Below are 20,670 nucleotides of genomic sequence, written 5' to 3'. Positions count from 1 at the left end.
CCTTCATGTGGGCTGTGAGCAGTTCAAACGAGATTATGCCGTCATAAACTGTTTCATCTGAAGTCTTTTCAGAGGCCTCAAGAAGTGACTGAAATCTGTCAGTCAACACTAACTCCAGCTCTCTGAGAAATGATGAGACTCGTGTTATCTTATTTTATGCAGTAAAAAGGACCTACAGTAATGTGACCAGTGGAATTCAGTCACTTACTTACCTACAAATCACTACCAGAATGTAAATGTGATATAAAGCAATGAAATTCAGTGAGTTTATGCTACTTTAGAGAGAATTTGACACATTGAATTGGATAATCTAATTTAGTTAAAAGACGTTTTTTGTGTTTTTTTGCTGCGAGTCACATTAGATGATTGATACCACCGTCGTGTCTGTATGTTAAACAGATGTTGAAGCTAGATCCAACAGCCAATCAGCTTATGTTACGTTAAAGACTGTAAACAGGAGGAAACAGCTCAGCTGGTTCGGTTCAGAGGTAAAAGCTGTCAAGCAGCAGCTCTGAAGCAAATTTATTATTATCAACTTAAATCTTTGTCTGTTTAATCTGCACAATAACTGAAGTATAACAACGACAATTCACTCTTTCTTAGCCAGGACCAGTAACTGCTGGTTGCCTGGCAACTGGTCCCAGTCTTCTCAAATAAATCCTGGCTTGGAGGGCAAATAAACGTATTTCCCACAACAACATTTAGGCCTAAACATTAATCGCCTTTATTTGAGTCCCTGCTCCACCTCCTTTTAAAACCGTATCACTGTTTCGCCTGAAAATGTCTTGCATTAACTCATGAGCACAGAATCTTAATATCCTGCCCCGCTCAGGTCACTTAAAAGCCAGATTAAGATGAGCCCTCTTTGTGCTTCAGAGGCTGCAGCAAGCTCTGTGCGTCCATGCAGAAAATTTAACAAAACCTGCACCCCTCCAGACGATGATGTAATCTCTTACGGTTCTGATCTGAACATCATAACCAAAGGCGGCCAGCCAGCAACACGTTATGTAAGAGACGACACACACACACAGAAAGAAGGAAGGTGTGTCAGGCCAGTCATCAACAACAAAGAGGAGGACAGACAGACGCAGTGAGAGGAACTTGAAATGCACTCAGTGCCACTTTGAAACCCTCGAAGCCGCATTAGGGAGCCACAGTAAAGGCAAAAACAAAAACGTCACATAGGAGGTGCTCGTCTTCTCTAATCAAACTTTCATACTAATGAAATCAGATTTAATTGTAGGTCAGAGAAAGGTCGCCGATGTCTCGTAACCAGAGTCCTGAACGCGGTGCACCTCTACAGACATGCAGATTAGAGATTATAGGACGCAATCAAGCAAAAAGATCAATCCACAAACACCACCCATCCTTCGGATTATAACCTCTGCCTGTGCTCTGTGTTCATTTTCCAGTTTGTAATTATTCTGAGCTCAGAGATGCTGCAAAGAGACACAATAGTGGTCTAATCAAGTGCATAGACCGTTTACCATAATCAAGGTAGCTAATGTGGTCACAGCCAATCAGCACGCTCCGTACAGCCAAAACTGTGAACCTGATGCTAATGCATAACACGAGGAGCTCAGATCCCATTTCTTTATAAGATTTAATACGTTTTAGGCAAGTGATTTAGCTAACAAATTAGATATGCTAACTGTATCTATCTGTTTCTCTTTATGCTAAGCTATGCTAACTGTCTCTCGCTTCAGTCGAGCTTCTTGTCTAGCACTCTTCTTCTCGTTATTCCAAAACTTCCCACATCTGGAATCAGAGACGTGTAGCTCTGAAGAGGCAGCGCTGGCACACACCAACACAAGCTCCTTACACGACAGCTCACGTCTTCTTGCCCCCACTGTAAATCTTCAGCCTCTTAACGGCAGCTATAAGCTTATGGTTACATTCCAGATGTCAAAGACGCACACAAATGATTACACCAGCAAATAGGCCATCCTCCAACCCGGTCTATTTTTGGTACACTGGTGTGGGTGGATTGGGTTGTGCAACATCACACCTGGAGCACAACGGTCCCGGCTGCAGAGGTGGGATGGGATGAACGTAGCGTGATAATTTCAGTCATTCGACATAAAATGGTGATTAAGGAATTCAGAGGGGAATTGCTAACTATAAATATGACTTCCCTCCTGCTCAACTATCCCGAGGGTCTTGAAACGGACGCTCCGTCAGTTGAAGTTGCATTGTGAAGGCTCTCACTGGACGCCGGCTTGTATGTAGCAGCAAAGTCTGAGGAGAGGATGACGTAATGTCTTTGTAAAACATTGCCACTGAGGGACACCCGACTCTTCTGCTTCTTACGTCACAGACAGACTGTGACCCAGCAATATCACTGTGACAGGGTCCAAGAAATATTTCAGGATGTGCAGATCATGTTGTCATTTTAAAGAGAAAGTGCGTTGCTGCTGAGATTTTGTCACAAAATTATCCAAGACTCCAGAATCGTGATAGTAATCTTGTAATCCGTAAAAATCTGACCAACTGCAGCGAGAAATCGTACGTGCTAAAGGTAAAAATCTAAATTTATCTTAAAACAAACACCTCTTTTTAACACATTCACACATGAGGGTGTAGGACACCTGCAGAGGGAGAGCAAGGAATAAAGCAGAGGAAATGTGTGTGTGAGGTGAGTGTATGAAACCCCTCCAGGCCCACACACACTCTCTGTATCAACTATCCTGCGCTGAAACAGCCAACAGGGCAAAAAGGCATCTCGCCAGGTGAACTGCAACACTGCTGCTGCTGACTCTGACACTGATGTGCAAGAGAAGAAGCTCATTCACTTTTACATCCTTGATATTTGCACACAAAAACGTGAGTCATTTGTGCGTTCGTGTTCAAGTGGGTTTGTAGAGAACATGGCCATGGTAAGAGGCCTGATGTCAGAGGCCCTTCAATAACAACACGGCTGTCTCCAAACAACCCGCCAAACAAATCAGCCAGCCTTACTCTGTATGGGCGTTGAGTCCTTCAGTGCACAGAGGCACGTCTGCACTGTTCCCACACACACACATTCAGTTGGGAATCAACAGTTTGGTTGAACAGAATCAAGTAAATTTAAGGCTAAACAAGATTTACTTGTGTTTGCAGCTCAGTTTCCTTTGGGCTTAAAGAGCATCAAGTGATGCTGGATGCTTCCTGCAGAGTCACATCGAGCATCTTCTACAAACCCACAGCTGAGTGTGTGCGCCCTGCAGAGGCTCTGCTAACATGTCTGGGCTGATGGACACATCCATCTGCGCCGAGTGCACCTCTCGCAGCCTCCCGCGCAACCAGTGCACCCAGACTGCTGCATTCACACAAAACACAGTCTTCATGTGTTGCAGCTCCGTCGACTGATCACACTCCTGACAGATCAGACACAGAGCCTCTGTGGGAGGTTCGCCGATTATAATCGAAGCGGCTGCGGCGGGGGGATCGAGCAGCGGCTGTTCCACACCTGCACCTGAACAATGCGGCCGCCTCTTTATCACCCGCCGCTCATTAGGTAGCGATAAACTCATAATGGTGCAGCAATGCAAAAGCAAATTGGCATTAATGTATGCACCATAAAGCCACACCGTCCATCAACACCCTCCTATTCTCCTCCATCAGCCTCCAGAGTCCGAAGAAGGCACAAAATAACAGAAAAGCGGAACATCGCTTCGGGATTGGTGGGATCTCGGTCATCTGCAGCAGATAGACCGTTATTGTGCGTTTTCTTTTCCCCCCCTGCGCCTTCAGATAGGTGAGAGGCCACAGGAGGGGGGAAAGCAGCGCTATTGTGTCGCGCACAAGCGAGAAGCCATTGCAAGTAGGTTAAAGCGCTCAGGCTGGCGCAGACGCGGATGTCTCCAAAGAAGAAATACACAACACGCGCAAATATCAGCGGCTGATTGAGCATACCTTTGCTCTCCTGTCCCTCGTCCTGAGTCTCCTCCGCGTTGGACTCCATGGCCGGCTTTGTCCCATCCATTATTTTAGCAGAATATAGTCTCCTTGTGGCACTTGTACCTTACAGTCTGTGGATGGTGGAGCCTATCGTGGTGACTTGATGCTCGCTCTCTCTCTCTCTCTCTCTCTCTCCCTCTCCGTACACACCCTCCCTCTCTCCCTTCCTCCCCGTTAAAGCTCAGCACTGTCTCTCTATGTATATTACCAATCCAGTTGCAGGATGCAAAGCTGCTGTCAGATTGGATTTATTCGCCCCCAGATGATGCCAGGAAACGCTTTTTGGCCCCTAAAACTGCCCCTGACTTTGGAGAAAGAAAATCATTGTGTAATATGCTTCTTAAATATCTCTCCTGATCATACACAATTGTTTTTATTGGGTCTATTCTTCCCTCAGTCACTTTATTTCCTCACTAAATGCCATTTTGTTGCACCAGTATTCCTCCATCCTCCGTGATTTCGCCTCGGCGAAGCAGAGGGAAATGTAAGGACAAAATGTGCAGGAGATGTAAATATGCAAACTCACGGGTAACCATGCATGCATGATTACACACACACGCACACACGCATGCAACCACACACTCGCCGCCTCCTCTCCATCTGGTGAGTTGAGAGTCAGCGATGGATGGAAGGAGGGGAGAGGAGGGACAGAAATAAGAGCAAAAGAAGAAGAAGCCGCAGTGTGCTTTAAGTGTGCAAGATAAAAGTCCAGGGAAGGAGTGTGATTTTGGTTTTTAATTTTCTCTCTCTCACATTACAGTGGTTGGACGAATTTGAATCTAAGAACGAAAAACATCCGCCATAGTTAATGTAACACTTTTGGTTATACTTAAGCATCTAATCAGCACTCAAAAGACAAATGTGCTCATGCATAATGATGTTCCAAGTCACAACTAGCCAGCAAGCATGTAGCAGCAAGAGCCACCATTTCCAGTACTGTCAAGATATTATTCCCACTGGTGAAGATGAGGATGCTCAGTCTTCTACTTCCACATTTCTGTTTGTTGTTGTTGCACATATAGATGCCTCAGAATGGTTTATTATGGAACAAAAGCTTGACTTTTGACTGGACCACCTTTAAGCAATCAGAGCTTCTTCACTGCTAAGCAGACATGTGCCTGGCTTTATTTAAGAAGGGATTCTTTGTTTGCCTCCTAGGATGCTGATTGGCTGAGTGCAAGATCTCACAACCCAATGAGAAATCAAGCAAGGTGAGTCAATCTTGGAACCCCTGAGAAGTGGTTGTAATCAAAATGGGTGTGGTGTGTTTATTCGGAGGAAAAGCGGGTGGCAAGGGGCTGCTGCTTCCATCATCCCCCCCCTCCCAGTTTTCTAATAATAAACACACCCTGAAACAATGGGACGCCATCTGTCCCGAATCCTCTTAAATAAGGTTTTAATTCGGGCCCACGTGGCCCAGTTTCAGACAAAGCTCAGTCCACACAACAGTCCAGGAACACCCCCGCCCACCCCCCACTCGTCCTCACAGACACAGTGCAGACAGAGGTGACCCCACCAGCCGCTGATGTTTTCCTCCAACAAAGCATCACACACCAGAACAGCTAACATGACATAAATGACATTTAGTGGATCTGTTTACCCCGAGGGCTGAAATTAACACCCACTCTGCACCATATGCTGTTGAACCAAAGAGGGGTCATCCGTCACACTGACTTTCTGACATTTGAATGGCTCTGATATTGAGCCAGGAGGAAACCTGATCCACTACACAAAGGAATGACGGGGTTTCAAGTCTGCCTCTATGAAACGTGACTGAAAACTGGATGAAAACACACTGAATACAGTTGTAGGGAGCCAGACGTGAAGCCAGACACACAGACAGAACCGCCGGGTTAGCTGCTAGCCATATAAGAAAGTTTTGGGGTCTTTTTTCATCGTGTTATCATTACCATTAAGGCTGCAACTAATTCGAAATTGACCCAGTTCACATTACAAATAATACAAAAAATGTCCTGCACAATTCCCATCCAAGAACGTAAGTTTGCTTGTGTCTTTCCACCAACACTTGGAAGATATTAAGTTTCTTATCTCATGAAGCAAAGAAAAGCACAGAATCCTTGACATTTCTGCTTAAATGATTTCCAACTTAAATCAGTTAGCAAAATAGCTGCAGATTATTACATTTCTGTTGTCAGACTATTTGATTATTTGTCATTTTTACTCATGAACCCTGAGTGGAAAATGAGCCTACAGCTGTAGGCTTTTTTATTAGTGACATACTGTAAAACACAATCAAAGGAAAACAAGAAGTTGTCGTTTTAGTGCTTAGTTTTAGTCATCGGTGCCCAGTGTACTTGTTTTGCTTTAGAAGTGATAGACCACTTCATATTTATAAATAAATAATACACACATTTATAAATGTGTGTATTTACGTGTTTAACTTCAATTGCAGGACTTCTGATATTATCTGGTCACCTGATTTACCTGTAAAGAGAACGACTTCCTGTTTCATATCAAGATTTGAACAAAACAGATAAATATAGAACCAGGAGAAAAAGCAGATACAGGAAGTATGATCTTTTGAACTGTCTTTTATTGTGAAATGTAAATCAACTAGTCCTGCATATATTTCCATTATATAGCACTTTGTGGTGTTGCTACTACAGCGTAAGGCCAAACAATGAGATTCTTTCCATGTGGATAAAGTAGAAAAAGGCAGGTGTAAATGACATAAATCCCTCTTATAGTTAATACGATGTGCAGGAAGAAAAAAAGCCTTCCTTTGTCGTAGGAATAAATCACACACACAGGCACATAAACACTCTAAACTGTCAGGTTTTATGCGTGAAGGGTGAGTTTCAAGCCCCATTTTTCCTCCCAGAACCCCCATAATCCCTTGCTGGGTCACACAGATTAAAGACTTGTCCAGAAGATGAGATACAGTGCTCTCTGGCACTCTTCGCCATCACCCTGTCACACACACACACACACACACATGCACACACACATGTTCAGTGCTTGGATGTGGGCCAAAATCTCCAACTAATGTTGCCTTCCATAACCGTCAGAAAGTCCGAAATATCATAGTTCCTGCCTCAAATACAACAGAATGTTTAGTTCCCATTATGTCACAGCTAAAGTGACATTATCCGTGTGCGAAAAGGTGCCGCTGTGGTCGCTTGACTGTGCACAAAAATGCCATTACATGAGGCCGATGTCATTGAACAGATAAAAGTTTGTTCCTGATGATGGCACTAGATTGAAAGTCCGGGGCTCACAACATTATTTGATGCCCCACATCACCACCGCAGCTCATCCACATTGTTTCATACTCGACGTATGGACAGACAGATTAGTAAGAAAGAAAATGATTTGGCCTCATATCAAAGACCTGCACACTGTATGTGTTTGTGCAAGTGTGTTAGTGGGTGGAGGTCAGGATTCACATGTAATCCTCCTCCGGCCACACGAGAAATGAGAATTGGTGAAGAGAGGTTTAGATCCGACGAAGGACAGAGACCAAGGATGAATGCACGTACAGCCTGTAGTTTGAACCTTAAACAGTCTGTTTGTTTTCTTTAAGCATGTGTGGAAATATCAGTGATGTTGTCTCACATTGTGAACCCTTATGTTCAGAGGTGACCCATGCACAATATGACTTCACTGAATCATGTATCATCTTCAGCAATTTTGACCAACTGCTGGGCTTCGGTAGCAGTGAGCCGCTCTCTTATCTGCCTCCACAACTCCTGGCGTCCATTAAAGGGAAAGCCGTGAGTGCCTGTCGAACGCCTGTCTTCCCTCATTACAGTGAGTCAGTTAAGAGAAAAGTGGAGCCCGGTTGGGGTTGTCCTAATGTAACGAGGACGTCGCAGCTCCTCTGTGTCATCAGATGTGGAGTTGATGGGAGAGAAGAGGAGGAAGAAAACGAGGGAGAAAGGGAGGGCGCAGCAGCCTCTGGACACCCCTAAAGACAGTCACAACTGGCTTCACACTTATTTCAAACTTTAAAAGCTTTCCCACAACAAGCTGAGACTCTCATGGCCACATCGTCAGCATTAGAGCGATCTCAGAGCGATGCAGGCTCTGCTGTTGCCATGGAGACGTGTAACACTGCTTCAGATCTTTAAGCGATGCTATCAGTTCCTAGAAAAAACTTCTCATGCGGCCACGTAACAGCTTGAATCCGCCGAGAGCCAGAAACCAAAACCAAATGCACGAGATAGCCATAAAGTGAGACCGACTGAAACAAATCTTATCAGTGCAGCATCGGCACAACGATTTCTGCTCCTACGGCCAGCTCAGCCGATGGCTTAAGTTGTTGACATGCAGCCAGTGTGTTTTAAGCTTTCTGTGTCGCTGCCTGAAAGCATCAGAGAGAGAATCATCTTGTGGACAGTTAAAGTGAGGTGTATGTAAGTAAGCAAGTAAGTAAATTGTCCACTGTGAACAGGAGCAGTAAGCAGCAAGATGCTGGTGTTGGCCCACTGCATGCGAGGTGACAGCCGAAAACATCCACACCCGTTCATCATACATGGGAAGAGGCTGATTTGCCACGCAAAGCATCATGGGATACTTGGCGAGCTGAACTCACATCAGTGTGTACATCTGATTTGGAGATGATGACATAACGTTATGGCGAAAAATAAACAGTCAATTGATTGACTTATGAAAAGGGATATACAGCATCAAGAGCACTGATGTTATTTGGGTTCTAGTTACTGTCTCCTCTGTCTTCTCCTTTGAGATGCTCGGCCTCACTACAGGCGTCACATTGACCTTTTAACTGTCTTCCTGACGCGCTGCTCAAGATCATTATGCATCTCTCGTGTCGAGCGCTGACGCCGACTGCCAGGCTCTGAGCTCTGATCCCAGAGGTTGACCTCACCGTGACCTACTGTGTCGGTTGTCCCGAGCCTTAGGAAATCACTGCTGTCTGCCGAGTGCTCTTGTGTCTGTCTCATACAAGCCGTCCAGCATGAGACGGCACTGCCTCCAAACTGTGGGACTTTGTGGGACCGCAGTTGCAGTCAGGCTGTATGTTTCCTGCAGCTTTCCTTTCAAACACGACACATATGCATTTTGACTTGAAATGCTCTTATAGTGTCTTCAGCATGAAAAGCCAGACAGCCAAAAGCAAGAAAAAACTGTAGCCTTGAAACACAAAGCAGACACAAGCTGTCATCAGGTGGCAAAGTATCTGTTTTTGTTTTGGTTTTTTTTTAATTTGCATTTTTCTTACTGGAGTCATGAACTGAGTGAAACTTTCTCCTGCGTGCAACAGTTTAGTCGTCTGCCTGAACAGATCGTTCCCTGTGTGCTCTGTATGTTTTCCCCTGCTTGGCTATTGATTTATCTGCCTTCAGCAGTCAGACAGAAGTGCTGTATCAGTAAAGCTGCAAACAGCCCATCATCACACAAAGATTCTGATTCACACTCGCACACACACACACACAGAAACAAGCAGAGTGTCTCAGCGTCGGCTTTGTGAGCCTCCCGCTGTTGCTTTGGTCTAATCCTTGCCATTTTAATGGGCTTCTGGCTTTGTCTAAAAGGGAAACCTTTGGCAGAGATCGGGATCGAAACACTGCACCTTGTGTTGTCTCATCTCTCACCTGTCAAGTTCCTCTTCATTTCACCTCAGAGTGTCTTTGTTTAAGTGTGTGTGTTTCTGCTTTTGTGCGTCCGTGTGTGTTCTTTAGTGTGCGTCGAGATCCGGGCCCTTAATCTGTGGTGATGATGACCCAGTTTCCCTCCCCCCTTGCCTACCACCCCGCCCTCATCCATCGGTCGCCAAGGAGACGCTTCCCTCCCTCATCCCTGACCGGAACCGTTGGATGCTGGCAAAGGTTAGCCCATCTCGAACCACACACACACACACACACACACTCTAAACTAGTCTAAAGCTGTCAGCATGAACACTTCAGTTGCAGATGTATTAATTCGGATCAGTGCAAGGTTTTCTTTCTTTCGCTCTGTCTGTCTCTCCCTCTGTCTGCACCCGAACCGACAGCTGAAACAGAAAGTAGACACATGGCTAACTTTAATGCAAATTCATGCAAACTAATCCCATCATGCTCCGTCATCGTCTACACCTGCACTTCTGTCTGCGCTGAATTTGCATGTGATTGCAAAGTTTTGCTTTTATATGTTATCACTCTGGTGAACATTTAAGCACAACAAGGCGGAGCAGTTTATGTTTTGGCCTCTGTTTTCCCTCTCACACACACATTCACACACAGAATCCTAAAAGCCGACTGATGTGAGAGAGCATCTCTGATATATCTCACCTTATTTAAAAGATCTGACTTCTGTCAGTGTGGATGGCTTAACCTACACACACCTCCACACACACACACACACACACATATGCCTGCACAACCACCCCCTTCATCCAGCAATTTATTTGACGAGCTGCTAATCCCGCTGGCCCAGATTTGGTCCACAGTCTGCTCCACATGATGTTATGTTGTCATCATCATCCCAACACACACACATTTATATACCCCCCACACCTCTGCCCACATCTGCCTGCCTGCATACATCACATGACCAATTCAAGAGTCATGTGACTCACGAGCTGTTGCACCTGTGACCTACTGTACCGAACTGCAGTACACGCCGGCAGCAATGTGGGATAAGAGCCGCTTCCATCTACAGTATTCGAGCGCGCCATGAGTCACTGTGTGGAGGAACTGCAAGGCAGGGTGGCCTCATCATCCTCATCATCATCATCATCATCACTCCAGGGGTGGCAGAGCGGCAGGGGGAAGTGTGGGAGAATGGCAGTCCTCTGCCGTCTGTGGGTCATTTATTTATATTTATTCTCTATTTTTTGTGCGTGTGGGCTCGTCCGATCGGATGTGTGACTGTTCATATTTGAGATGACGCCCGCCTCGGAGCTTTGTGCATTGCTGTGTCTCCATGGCAACAGGTCCTCTCGACGACGACGGACTCCGACACATCAGAGTAGCCGCAAGGGCTGAGCTCAAAATGCTCACATGCAGGACGAAGAAAAGACAAGCAGACGGCAGCCTGAATATGAAAGCAAATTCGAGGGTTGGGAGGCGCGTACGTTGAGGTGTTTGAAGACAAAATGTTGACTGTGGATCTCTGGTTGTAGGTTTCTGTGATGTGGTCTGGTGCCAAATCCATTGCACCCTCAAAGTGATCAATTATGTCAACCATAAAATCAGTTCTGAGAGTAACAGGAAAATGAAAAACAGATGCTGGAGAACAAAGCAAACCTGAACAACCTGGCCAGAAGGAACAGACTGATGAATCAGTCAGAGAACATGAGTTCATAATTCCCTGCATCTTTTGTTATTTGTCAGCCAGCCACTAACTTTCATTAACTATTCCCTCCCAGTCATGCAGTTGTCCTCACCTGTCATCCTCCCCTGAGCTGTACACCTGCTGCCAATCCCCCCATGTCAGCATTTAAAATAAAAGTTTGGTTAACTGTAAAATCTGAATTTGCACGAGTAGGAAGGGATCCTGACAACACAGACAATACGGTCAGCAGTAGCATGTTGACAGTTAGTTAGCTCGCTACAGCTACTGCCTCTCTCTGACCATCAATGCAGTCAAATTTGCCAAATGTCAGTCTTAACTGACTAATTTAGGGTGTGAAGGTCAACAGTTAACGACGGCCCTAATGTAAGTCGACAGCGTTCACTTAATTTAACACTTTTCGATAGTTTCAGTTAGCCGCCCCAGAGTCAAATGAGCTGTGTGAGTGAGTGAAAACACATCAACATTTGTCAGCTCCTAATAATTAAAACTGAAAAAGCCTTTGGCGACGTAGTGTGCTGTTTTACCACCACATATCACAACACAGCCTGACTATATTCCAGCCTTTCATTTGTACAGTTTTCTAACCAGCAGAAGTAAAAATATAAGATTTAATGAAGTGCTATTTATGCAAAATTTGGCTATAGTCGGTCCTCCTCTAAAAACACCAACTTTCAACATCTTGCAAACCCAACAGATGAATAAAAAACCGTCGTCATGGCCTCTATTCGACTATCCCCAGACTGGTATTATGGCGCTATGGCTGCAGTTTATTCTAATCAGGTCAGTGAATCGTTCCACTTTCTGCTCTTTTCCCCCAGCTGACTGATCATTTATTCCTTCAGAATAAAACAATCCTTTTAAAATCTGCAGCCTTTGTAGTTTGCCCGCTTGACGACTGTTACGTTCAGTATCCATTCTGCAGATCAGCGCATAGGAAATCCACAGGAGGGGATGCAAGAGGATATGAGTTTCCACATACAGCTGAGCAGAGACGAACTGCTGAAGAAGGAGAGCACAAAGAGCGAATTCACAAAGGAGGACGAACGGAGGGAGGGAAAGAGGAGGGGAGGGGGGAAATGGAAAGAATAATGATGAAGACAATGAGAGGAGCAGATGAAAGAGGGAACGATGATGCTGACGATGATGAGACTAAAGTAGCAGTTTGGGGGAATAACAAGCAAAACGAGGGGAGCTGAAAGAAGAGAGGTTTATGATGGCTGCTCTGGTTCCCCATCGCAATAAATCATGTCACTTGGCTACATCCTGTCTGTTCTCAACTTCTCGCCGGCCTGAAGGCGATAAACAGCCCTGCTGCCTTATTGGAACCAGATGTTATGAGTGGCAGACAAAGAAAGAGAGAGAGAGAGAGAGAGAGAGACAGAGAGAGTTGTGGAGGAGGAGAAAATGGTAGAAAGGTTGGTAGCTTTGAACCTAATGAGATCAGTCTGAATGTTACTGGTTTTAGGTCAACCTCCAGGAAAACAGAGACAGAGACTATGCTGCCAGTACGTCTGATTACTTCTTCCAGGACAAATTGGAAACGAACGGCACTCACATCTGAACTCTCATTTCTGTCATCACGGCCATGTTAGAAAAGTTTGAGATTTGGTGCGACGCACTTCAGCGGCCAGTTACAGTAGAAGAAAACCCGAATCTTTGCAGTGTTGCCGCGATTCAGCTTTTCTTCTGTTTTTGACAAACAAGGAAATAAGCAGGAGCGCAGGCTGCGGTTGGCCCTCAGCTCGCTTTTTCACACATGGAAGACTGCTGTTATCAGTGGCAACATTTAACCCGTGAATTACGACCTTCAGATTCAGTGTCCTTTCCACTACTGGCCGGAGCCGTGAAGAGAACCAAAGCCTGTGTTTGGCACAAATGGCATTTCTCCAAAGCCAACTTAACAGTGTGAACACTTCAAATTGCCCAAACTTGCAATGGCCTTCGGTCATTTGAACACATTTGACTCTAAACTGAGGTGCAATGTTGTTGGTACTTTGCTACTAAAATTGGTGTATTTGAGAGCAGGGAGTTTAATCATCACATGCTTTCTGAGCAGATAAATATGTGATACTCTCATGCTGCTCATTCCGCCTTTAAAAAACTTACTGTGCACTGAAGACTTAAAGTACAACTTAGAAAGCGGCAGCGTTTTGTGTGTGGCTTCTCGCTGCAGCGTGCATCCACCTAACATACACGGCAGCGATTGTCTTCCGTGTTCCAGCCTGCTCCATCCTGTTTAATCCACAGCGAGGGAGCCGATCACTCGCCCATAATCCAATCAACGTCAACTCTCACATGAGAAGTTGACGTGGGGAGGATGAGGCGAGAGTTTACGCTCAAACACAGTCAGGCGAGCTCTCATTTCACTGCTGGCTCCAAATTACCCCAGATGTCCCTCAACTTGGGGTTAAACTCACATTTAAAAAGCCTTTCACTTCAGGAAAAGGTCTGGAAAGTGTGTGCAGTAAGCACGTGGAACAAGTATTTAAAACTACACTGTGAGAATACTCCACAACAAGCAGAAGTCTTGAATTCAAAGCCATACTTGAGTAAAAGTAAAAGTCAGTCAGCATTTAGTGTTTTACTATCCTGCATGTTGTTTTTGGATTCACGTTACTACTACATTAACGTGTGTGTGTTGCATTTTACTGCTGTTTAACCCTCCTGTTGTGTTCATTTGACCCAGTGCATATTTTATTATCCAAAAGATTAAAGTAAACGACTGAAATGGGAAATCTTAATAGTTTGTCAAAACCTCCTTCCTTATTATTTAAAAGCTGTTCATCCTGCCCTCAGCAGACACATGCAACACACACACACACACACACGCACGCACGAGCGCGCTGGCACGCTCAATTTGAACTGCGCAAATGTGCAAGTGAGCCGCGCGGTCCGAAAAGCGAAAGATAATGTTGCTGTTAGCTGATAAACGGGCGCAACAATGAAAGTGTGAAAACGTTGGAAACACTTCGCGTTGGAGCCTTTAAACTGATTAACAGGCAGGCGGACACGCTGGAGCCAGAAAAGCTTCCCGGAGCTGCTGGAGGACAGCATCCAAATGTCAGGAATCCGACAAAAAGGGACCCGATTTCCCCTGCGAGTGCAGACAGCAAGAGAAAAGTGCAGAAAGTCGTTCACCTACCCATTTTATTAGCAGCTCCCGCGGAAACTGGCCCTGAGAAGAAGTGAGCACACTCCGAGACGGTGAGGATGTCCACAGGTTGTTGTTTCGAGGTGGGGGGGGGGCGGCGGCATATAAACAACTGGACGTCCCGTTTGGGAATCAGAGGGGGGCGGAGGGGGCGGGGTGACGTCACGGCCGCGACTAGAAATGGATCAGACTTCATTAATCCAAACACAGTGCCCTCATGGCTCTCCGAGCGTCACTGAATGAGAAAGGCAGGTGTTGAGATGCAGGAAGGAGCTGCGGTATTTACTGGCACACAGCACACATACTCGGACCAGTGCAGGAGCTTGTCCCCCCCCCCCCCCCGAGATAATACATTTTAATACATATTACTACTACAGCAGTACAATAGCAGAAGTCAGCCTGTGAATATTCTCATTCATCCAGGTCATGGTGATCTCAAGGAAATTCAATCGAATGCAACTGGACGTCCAGTCAAGTCAAGTCAAATAACTAAGTCCAGTTGCATTCGATTGAATTTCATCGAACTACATATTGAATTTCCCTCGGGAACAATAAAGTATCTATCATTTACTCAAGTACTTAGATGTAATGTTGAAGTACTTACTACATTTCAGAGGTAAATACTCTTTACTCTTTTACTACATTTATTGTCAAAGTCAAGGTTTTCTATCGAACCACAAAGCTTATCATGTATCACATGTATGAGTTGTTAGCAGCTCCACCCTTCAAAAGATCTCAGGAGGTTTCATTTAAGTAACAGTAGTAAAGGCCTAAAAAGGTTTCACAAAAAATCAAATTGCATGTGTTTTAACTCCATTCCTCTCCCGTTAATCATCTCTCAACCCCCACAGAACCATCAGTTTAATAGCAGTTATGTAATCAAGAGCTCGACTGCCTTTACACAGAAGTGGACGAGAGACATCCAGACATAAAACACTTTATTATAAACAGAACTTATATTAAAATACACACCAGTCAGTGTGCACAGTGTGCAAGCACAAGATTAAAGAGAATAGTCAACGTCCTTCCTGAGAAACCACACGAACGGCTTTGAACCTGATGAAATGTCAGAATCCGAGAGGCTTCAACAACAACAACAACAACAACAACTCGCTCCTCGTGTATGTTGAAGAGTGGAATATCAAAAGCAGCCGTGCAGGAACGTTTCTAAATTTGAACAAAGGAGGAGGGGGTTTGATAATATTTTTGTGGTTAAACCAAGTTGACAGGCTTAAGAGGACCTACTGCTGCATGTAACATCACCAAGCTCGAGGGTAAACAAAAACAGATTGAGTGGAAACATGCAGGCACATGTTGTTTGAATACATTCACATCACCAACAGGAACAGCTTCACTGAACCTCTGACCCTCAGCAGACACCCACTTTTATTTTTTGAGCTAAAATCCAGAGACTAGCAAAGAGAGGACTATGTGGAGCTGCGCAGTGTCTCGGACATGGGATATGTAGGACAGTGCTGTGTGACTGACCCTGAGCTATAAATAACTTATGTAAAGGTGTAAAGCGACAACAAATCCAACATAACGTGAAGCAAATCGTAAGGTTTCATCTGGAGCAACGGCTGACAGGTCAGTGAATTTCAGATCTCAGATAATTTGTGCAACTTTTTTTTCGTGCTTAAAATAACCTCCAACCCTCGGATAACTGGAACCATTTGTTGTACATCAGCAGCATCAACAGCCATCATCCGTCACACGACAAAGCCGCCGTTTCAACCAGGGACTGGAGCAGGGATTTCCTCCAGATCAGCCACCATTACAGTTTCAGTGGGATAACAGGCCAGTACTTGGGTTGTTTGAGGTCACAGTTTCTGTCAAAAGTGAGCTGCATTGCCGCCTCCATAGCCAGGATCTTGGCCGCATCCTCGCCGTACAGCTTCTTCATTTCGGCCCCGCGTCTCTCACCAGGTCGCTCGGAGGGAGGGGCCGCGCTGCTTCGCCAGGAGACGCCGCGCAGGTCCTGATCGGCTGGCACGTAGCTGTCCTGCTGCTCGGCTTCCATCTGCTGCTGCTTCTCTGCAAGGACAGGAAAACAGATTATTTTTAGATACACAGTCGGCCATATTTTCACCTTGTAGTATTTAGTCAGTCCTCGATCTGATACTTTCAAGGCAACAAAGCCACACTTGTTCCCTTACTTAGCTCCTCTCGGTGTTTCTCGGTCTGGGCGAAGTACTGCCGAAGCTCCTCACTGATCTCCATGTTGCTGACATCGCACTCGATCTCGCTGTCGGAGCTGCTCTCCTCCTCGTCCTCATCTTCCTCATCTCTGCTGTCACTCTCTCCGGCGTGCCAGTCTGCGTACCGCCCGTGGCTGCTGGGATGGCAGTAGTCGGCACCATAGGCAGTCTCCAAGGCCTTTCGGTAGGCACGCCTGTGTCTCTGGTGCCAGGCCATGGCCTGCTGGTAGTGCTGCCAGTAGCGACTGTACATGGGGCTGGAAAACCAGGACATGACAGTGCTTATGTCTGCCTGCCAATCACAAAGATCACGCTTAGTTTCAGATCATTGAGTGTCACGCTTGTTCTTGTTGGCTTTACATTAACGTTGCTGTGCTGGTTACCTTTGCACACTGAGGTCTGTGGTGTGTTTCACTCAAAAGCTTTATTGTATCGCTCAGTGTGTGCGGAGCTCTGCACAACAGCAGAATTTCATGTGGGTATCAGTAAAATGGGGCAGCCGTGGCCTAGAAGTTGGAGAAGCGGCTTGTGATCGGAAGGTCGCTGGTTCGATTCCCCCACCGGACGGGCAGGAAAAATTTGTGTGTGGTGGAGTGATAATGTCCCCACCCTCCATTAGCCGGCTGATGTGCCCTTGAGCAAGGTACTCCCCTGCTCCCCGGGCGCTTGATGCAGCCCTCTGCTCCTGTGTGTTTCACTCATGTGTGTGAGTGTGAAGTAACTTCCCAGCTTGGGATTAATAAAGGAACTTAAATTAAATTAAATATGGGTGTGCCTCTCTGTGTTGCCGTCTGAGATGACACCTACCATGATGGGAGATGGCTGCCTGCAGTTCACTGAGTCTCCTTGCTAACAAAGTGTAGCCGTGCTAAATCTGAAAGATACACAATTAGATTAGAAAAACCGACGAACTCGAGGTTCGGTAAACAACGTGTGCTTCTGTCGAGATAAAACACGGTGAGCTACCACTCCGAATTACAACACACGGGCTAACTTTATTAGGAGGGATGAAAAGGACATACAGACAAATGAAAACACCAAGCGGATACGCACTCGATTTCCGAGTTTACTCAAAAAAAACACCTACGAGCGACAACATGATGCGTTTAAACATTCAGTATGTAACGTAAGAGGTGCCTTCACGTCCTCAAAGCTTCTCGTTGAGCGGTATTTACCTGTGTGATGTCGCTGCTTCCTCGGAGAAAATTTCCCAGCATCCTTTGGGTCACACCAAAATAAATGTTGCGGCTCCACAGCGCCGCCTTGTGGACGCTGTGCCCATCGGCAAGCAAAATATTCAAAATCTGATTTTACTGGAAGTGTTTGGTCAACGAAAACCCAGAAAGAATGAAACCTCATTGTCATTTTTTTAGGGGTAGAAAAGCGGGAGTTTGCAGTTTTTTATTTTTTAATGAGTCATCGGATTTACAGATAAAGTTTGTGTTTTTATAGTTGTCACACATCTCGTAAAAAAATAATTATTGCAATGTAAAACACATTTTAGCGTGTGTTGACATCATAGTCTGCACAGAGCCAACTATTTTAACTGTCAGATAAAATACGTTCATTATTTTATTGTGAAAGTCATATTATACATTTCCGGAGCCATTTAAACCCGATATGACCGTTTGGTCATGAATTAGTTTTAGCAATTTGGCCTCTCTGGTTTCTGTTTTTATCAGCAAAATGTAAACATAGTGCTGTGTTCACTATCTATTCAAATAAAAATCGATGAAATATGGGAATTTTTAACTTAAATCGTTGGTTAGCAAACAAAAAAACAAACAAACAAACAAACTGACAGTTAAGTCGGTCGTATTTCCTGGCAGTTTGGAGCTGTTTTTTCTGCTCTATATCTAATAGACACTCAGTAGTTCACATAGAGGCCTGGAGATTTCAGACACTGATCATTTGACAGGTGTACACGCTGTAGTAAAATGGGAAGCATTGTGGTTTTTCTAGCAGGACACATTTTATTGTTCCACTGTGGGATTTTTGTGGTCGCACTACAGTGCGTTTACGTACACAAAGACAAAATGGGGGACGGTGAATTTAATTCTTGAGAAGCTGATCATAGCTGCACTTCTTCCTCTAAGTGGCTGCAAATTGGTTTGGAAATTGGCCACTGAATTGGCTTTTTAGGTCCTTTTCCATTGTTTTGATTTTTGACAGTTTTGAAAAGCCTTTGGTGTGTAATAATGGAAGGACTTACTTATTTCCCATACTTGTAGCTTTGCTCTTAACTTTCTGCACTGTGAGTATTAGTGCCAGCCTCTGATGCCAGCCTCTGATGTGTTTTTATGTCTGGTCTAGAAGCTGCTAAGAGTGTGGAGCTGCTGGAGGAGAAGAAGAAATATCAAGAGGTAAACAGAGTCTGACTTACATGTTTGACTTCTCATCGATGCATTCCTCTGTCAATCTGCATTTCATTTCTGTATTTTTACGCCTCTTTCCTCTTCACATGAGACGTGATTCATAAAAGAAAATCAAAAATCTTTGGCCGTAAATGTTTTTCTACATCTACGAGTAAGCTGATTGAACATGAGGTTATTTTTAACAGTTTATTTATTTATTAATTTAGTTGCATGGAAGTGCATGGAAGCAGCGGCTCTGGTTGGTTAATCCCACACCTGTGTGTGTTTTACTAATACAAACATCACTCTGAGGCTGACCTGCTCTCAGATATGGTGTCATTTATCTGTCAGACATTTCTATGTCTGGTTTTAGTTTTTCATTACAGAGTAGCCAAAATGCCAGAATGTATTGTTATATGAGCAAGGACTGGATGGTGATATTTTAGGATGGGGGTGTAAAGCAGAATGTTTTGAGCGTTTGAGTGCTGTGAGACACGTTTCACTGTATATGTGGGTCAGGCTTTGGCTTGAGGCTTCAAAGCTTTCAGAGGAAATGCACAAAGACAGATGTGCCTTTTCAAAACACGTTTCCTCTTTACTGTGTGTTGTTTGAAAGGACAGAATAGTCTTGAAACAATATAAGCATTTTTTTTTCTTTTTCGTGACATGGATTTTTTTTTTTTTTACATACATGTAATATTTTCTATACCACGATATGTGATTTGACATTTTGTGCATGCTCCTAAACATTTTGGCTGCTATGTTGAATTTAATGTATAATCTATTTGTTTTTTTGGTGTTTTTGGTGAGATTTTCAGTGAGCACCTCATCCCTTGACATGACACAGTACAGTAAAGTACAATACATTCAATACCTTATATTAAATCTATTTAATATATATTAAATACGTTTTTTGCGTAAAACACTGAGCCTGATGACCAGTGATGATAACAGGATTTTTTTTTTTTTGTATTCAGTAATTACATTAATTTACATCTGCTGGTAGTCCTCATAGGTGATCCTGTGGTGCTGTAGCCTGTGGGCAATTCCACACATCTGTGTTATATTTAGTTGAACAGTTGAACATAAGCTTGCACAGGTTTATTTACTACTGTTTGACTGTTTGTACTGCTTCATGCCCATCATTTTCATGACTGCAGTATCGCGGCCTAGTTTCAGAATTCACCTACTTGAATGTATGACAGCGCTTTAACCACAGTGAAAATCACCAGCATGCCCACTGTGATTATCTCGTTCAGTGAGAGCGGACTGTTGCTTTGCTATTGTGCTCTGCCTTGTTCCATCTCCTGTAAACCTGCATCTATTTTGATCCGTCTGCCTATCTTTGTAGTTTCAGCTTGTGTCAGTCTGTTTCCTGTCCAGCTGAGGAACGAAGGCAATGAAAACATTTACTTTATCAAACCCCAGAGAGTCAAACAAAGTTTTAAAGATACTGCAATGTAAACATTTCACTGCCATAGGAACGAATTATGAGTTTAGGCGCAGTAGTTTGATATGGTGATGGTACACATGCAGGGTGTGGGTAACGGGTGGGGTGTCGCTTGATTAAATTATTCAACATAGTGCTGTAGCAGGCAGGCTGATCTGATTCCTCAGTCTCTTCGACCAGTCCTCCTGTGTGAAGGCGGAGTCTGTGCCATTCATGAAAGTCTCCACGCACCTCTTATTGCTGCTCTGATTGCAAAACATGACTTTGTGCGCCCTGAAAGGCTCTGCAGGCATCTTCCCTCCTCATCACGGCAGCTGCTGA

The 20,670-nt window shown here is 44.6% G+C and overlaps 2 protein-coding genes and 1 long non-coding RNA gene across 12 annotated transcripts in view; 1 reads left to right on the top strand and 2 right to left on the bottom strand.

Moving 5' to 3' along the window:
• Positions 1-14,433, bottom strand: part of LOC124055690 (neuronal membrane glycoprotein M6-b-like) — a 35,460-nt gene extending 21,027 nt beyond the window's left edge. The window contains exon 1 of one of the 2 annotated variants that reach the window (XM_046382740.1): positions 14,339-14,433. In XM_046382740.1, the coding sequence (XP_046238696.1) occupies positions 14,339-14,342 (4 nt within the window). In that variant the 5' untranslated portion in view covers positions 14,343-14,433. Of the gene's footprint in view, positions 1-3,894; positions 4,371-14,338 lie in introns of those variants that run through there. The other variant, XM_046382739.1, reaches the window with a different exon arrangement.
• The window catches only part of LOC124055695, a 34,736-nt gene extending 14,070 nt beyond the window's left edge, over positions 1-20,666 (top strand). Inside the window, exons 2-5 of one of the 2 annotated variants that reach the window (XR_006842762.1) lie at positions 5,098-5,150; positions 9,603-9,749; positions 18,859-18,908; positions 20,630-20,666. This is a non-coding gene — a long non-coding RNA (uncharacterized LOC124055695). Of the gene's footprint in view, positions 1-5,097; positions 5,151-9,602; positions 9,750-10,515; positions 11,186-18,858; positions 18,909-20,629 lie in introns of those variants that run through there. The other variant, XR_006842763.1, reaches the window with a different exon arrangement.
• gemin8 (gem (nuclear organelle) associated protein 8) lies at positions 15,269-17,844 on the bottom strand. Of its 8 annotated transcripts, none has more exons than XM_046382749.1 (4): positions 17,721-17,844; positions 17,353-17,419; positions 16,504-16,833; positions 15,269-16,381 (listed from the first exon to the last, which is right to left on the bottom strand). In XM_046382749.1, the coding sequence occupies exons 3-4, from the start codon at positions 16,817-16,819 to the stop codon at positions 16,122-16,124; spliced, it is 576 nt and encodes a 191-aa protein (XP_046238705.1). In that variant the 5' UTR covers positions 16,820-16,833; positions 17,353-17,419; positions 17,721-17,844; the 3' UTR covers positions 15,269-16,121. The 8 variants fall into 8 exon arrangements, with proteins under 8 accessions (XP_046238705.1, XP_046238700.1, XP_046238701.1 ...); XM_046382744.1 differs by having other exon boundaries at positions 16,504-16,837; positions 17,721-17,841; XM_046382745.1 differs by lacking the exon at positions 17,721-17,844 and adding an exon at positions 17,633-17,715 and having other exon boundaries at positions 16,504-16,837.
• Positions 20,667-20,670: the final 4 nt, after the last annotated feature.

Source organism: Scatophagus argus, chromosome 24 (genome assembly GCF_020382885.2).
Source record: "Scatophagus argus isolate fScaArg1 chromosome 24, fScaArg1.pri, whole genome shotgun sequence".
In the NCBI taxonomy this organism is placed as follows: domain Eukaryota; kingdom Metazoa; phylum Chordata; class Actinopteri; family Scatophagidae; genus Scatophagus; species Scatophagus argus.
The sequence above is the reverse complement of the archived record's forward strand: the minus strand, read 5'-3'. Positions and strand labels throughout refer to the sequence as shown.

Coding starts and splice junctions, on each gene's coding strand:
- gemin8 (XM_046382744.1), bottom strand. Junction 16,382..16,503: donor GAAACACCGAGAGGAGCTAA/GTAAGGGAACAA, acceptor CTGTCCTTGCAG/AGAAGCAGCAGCAGATGGAA.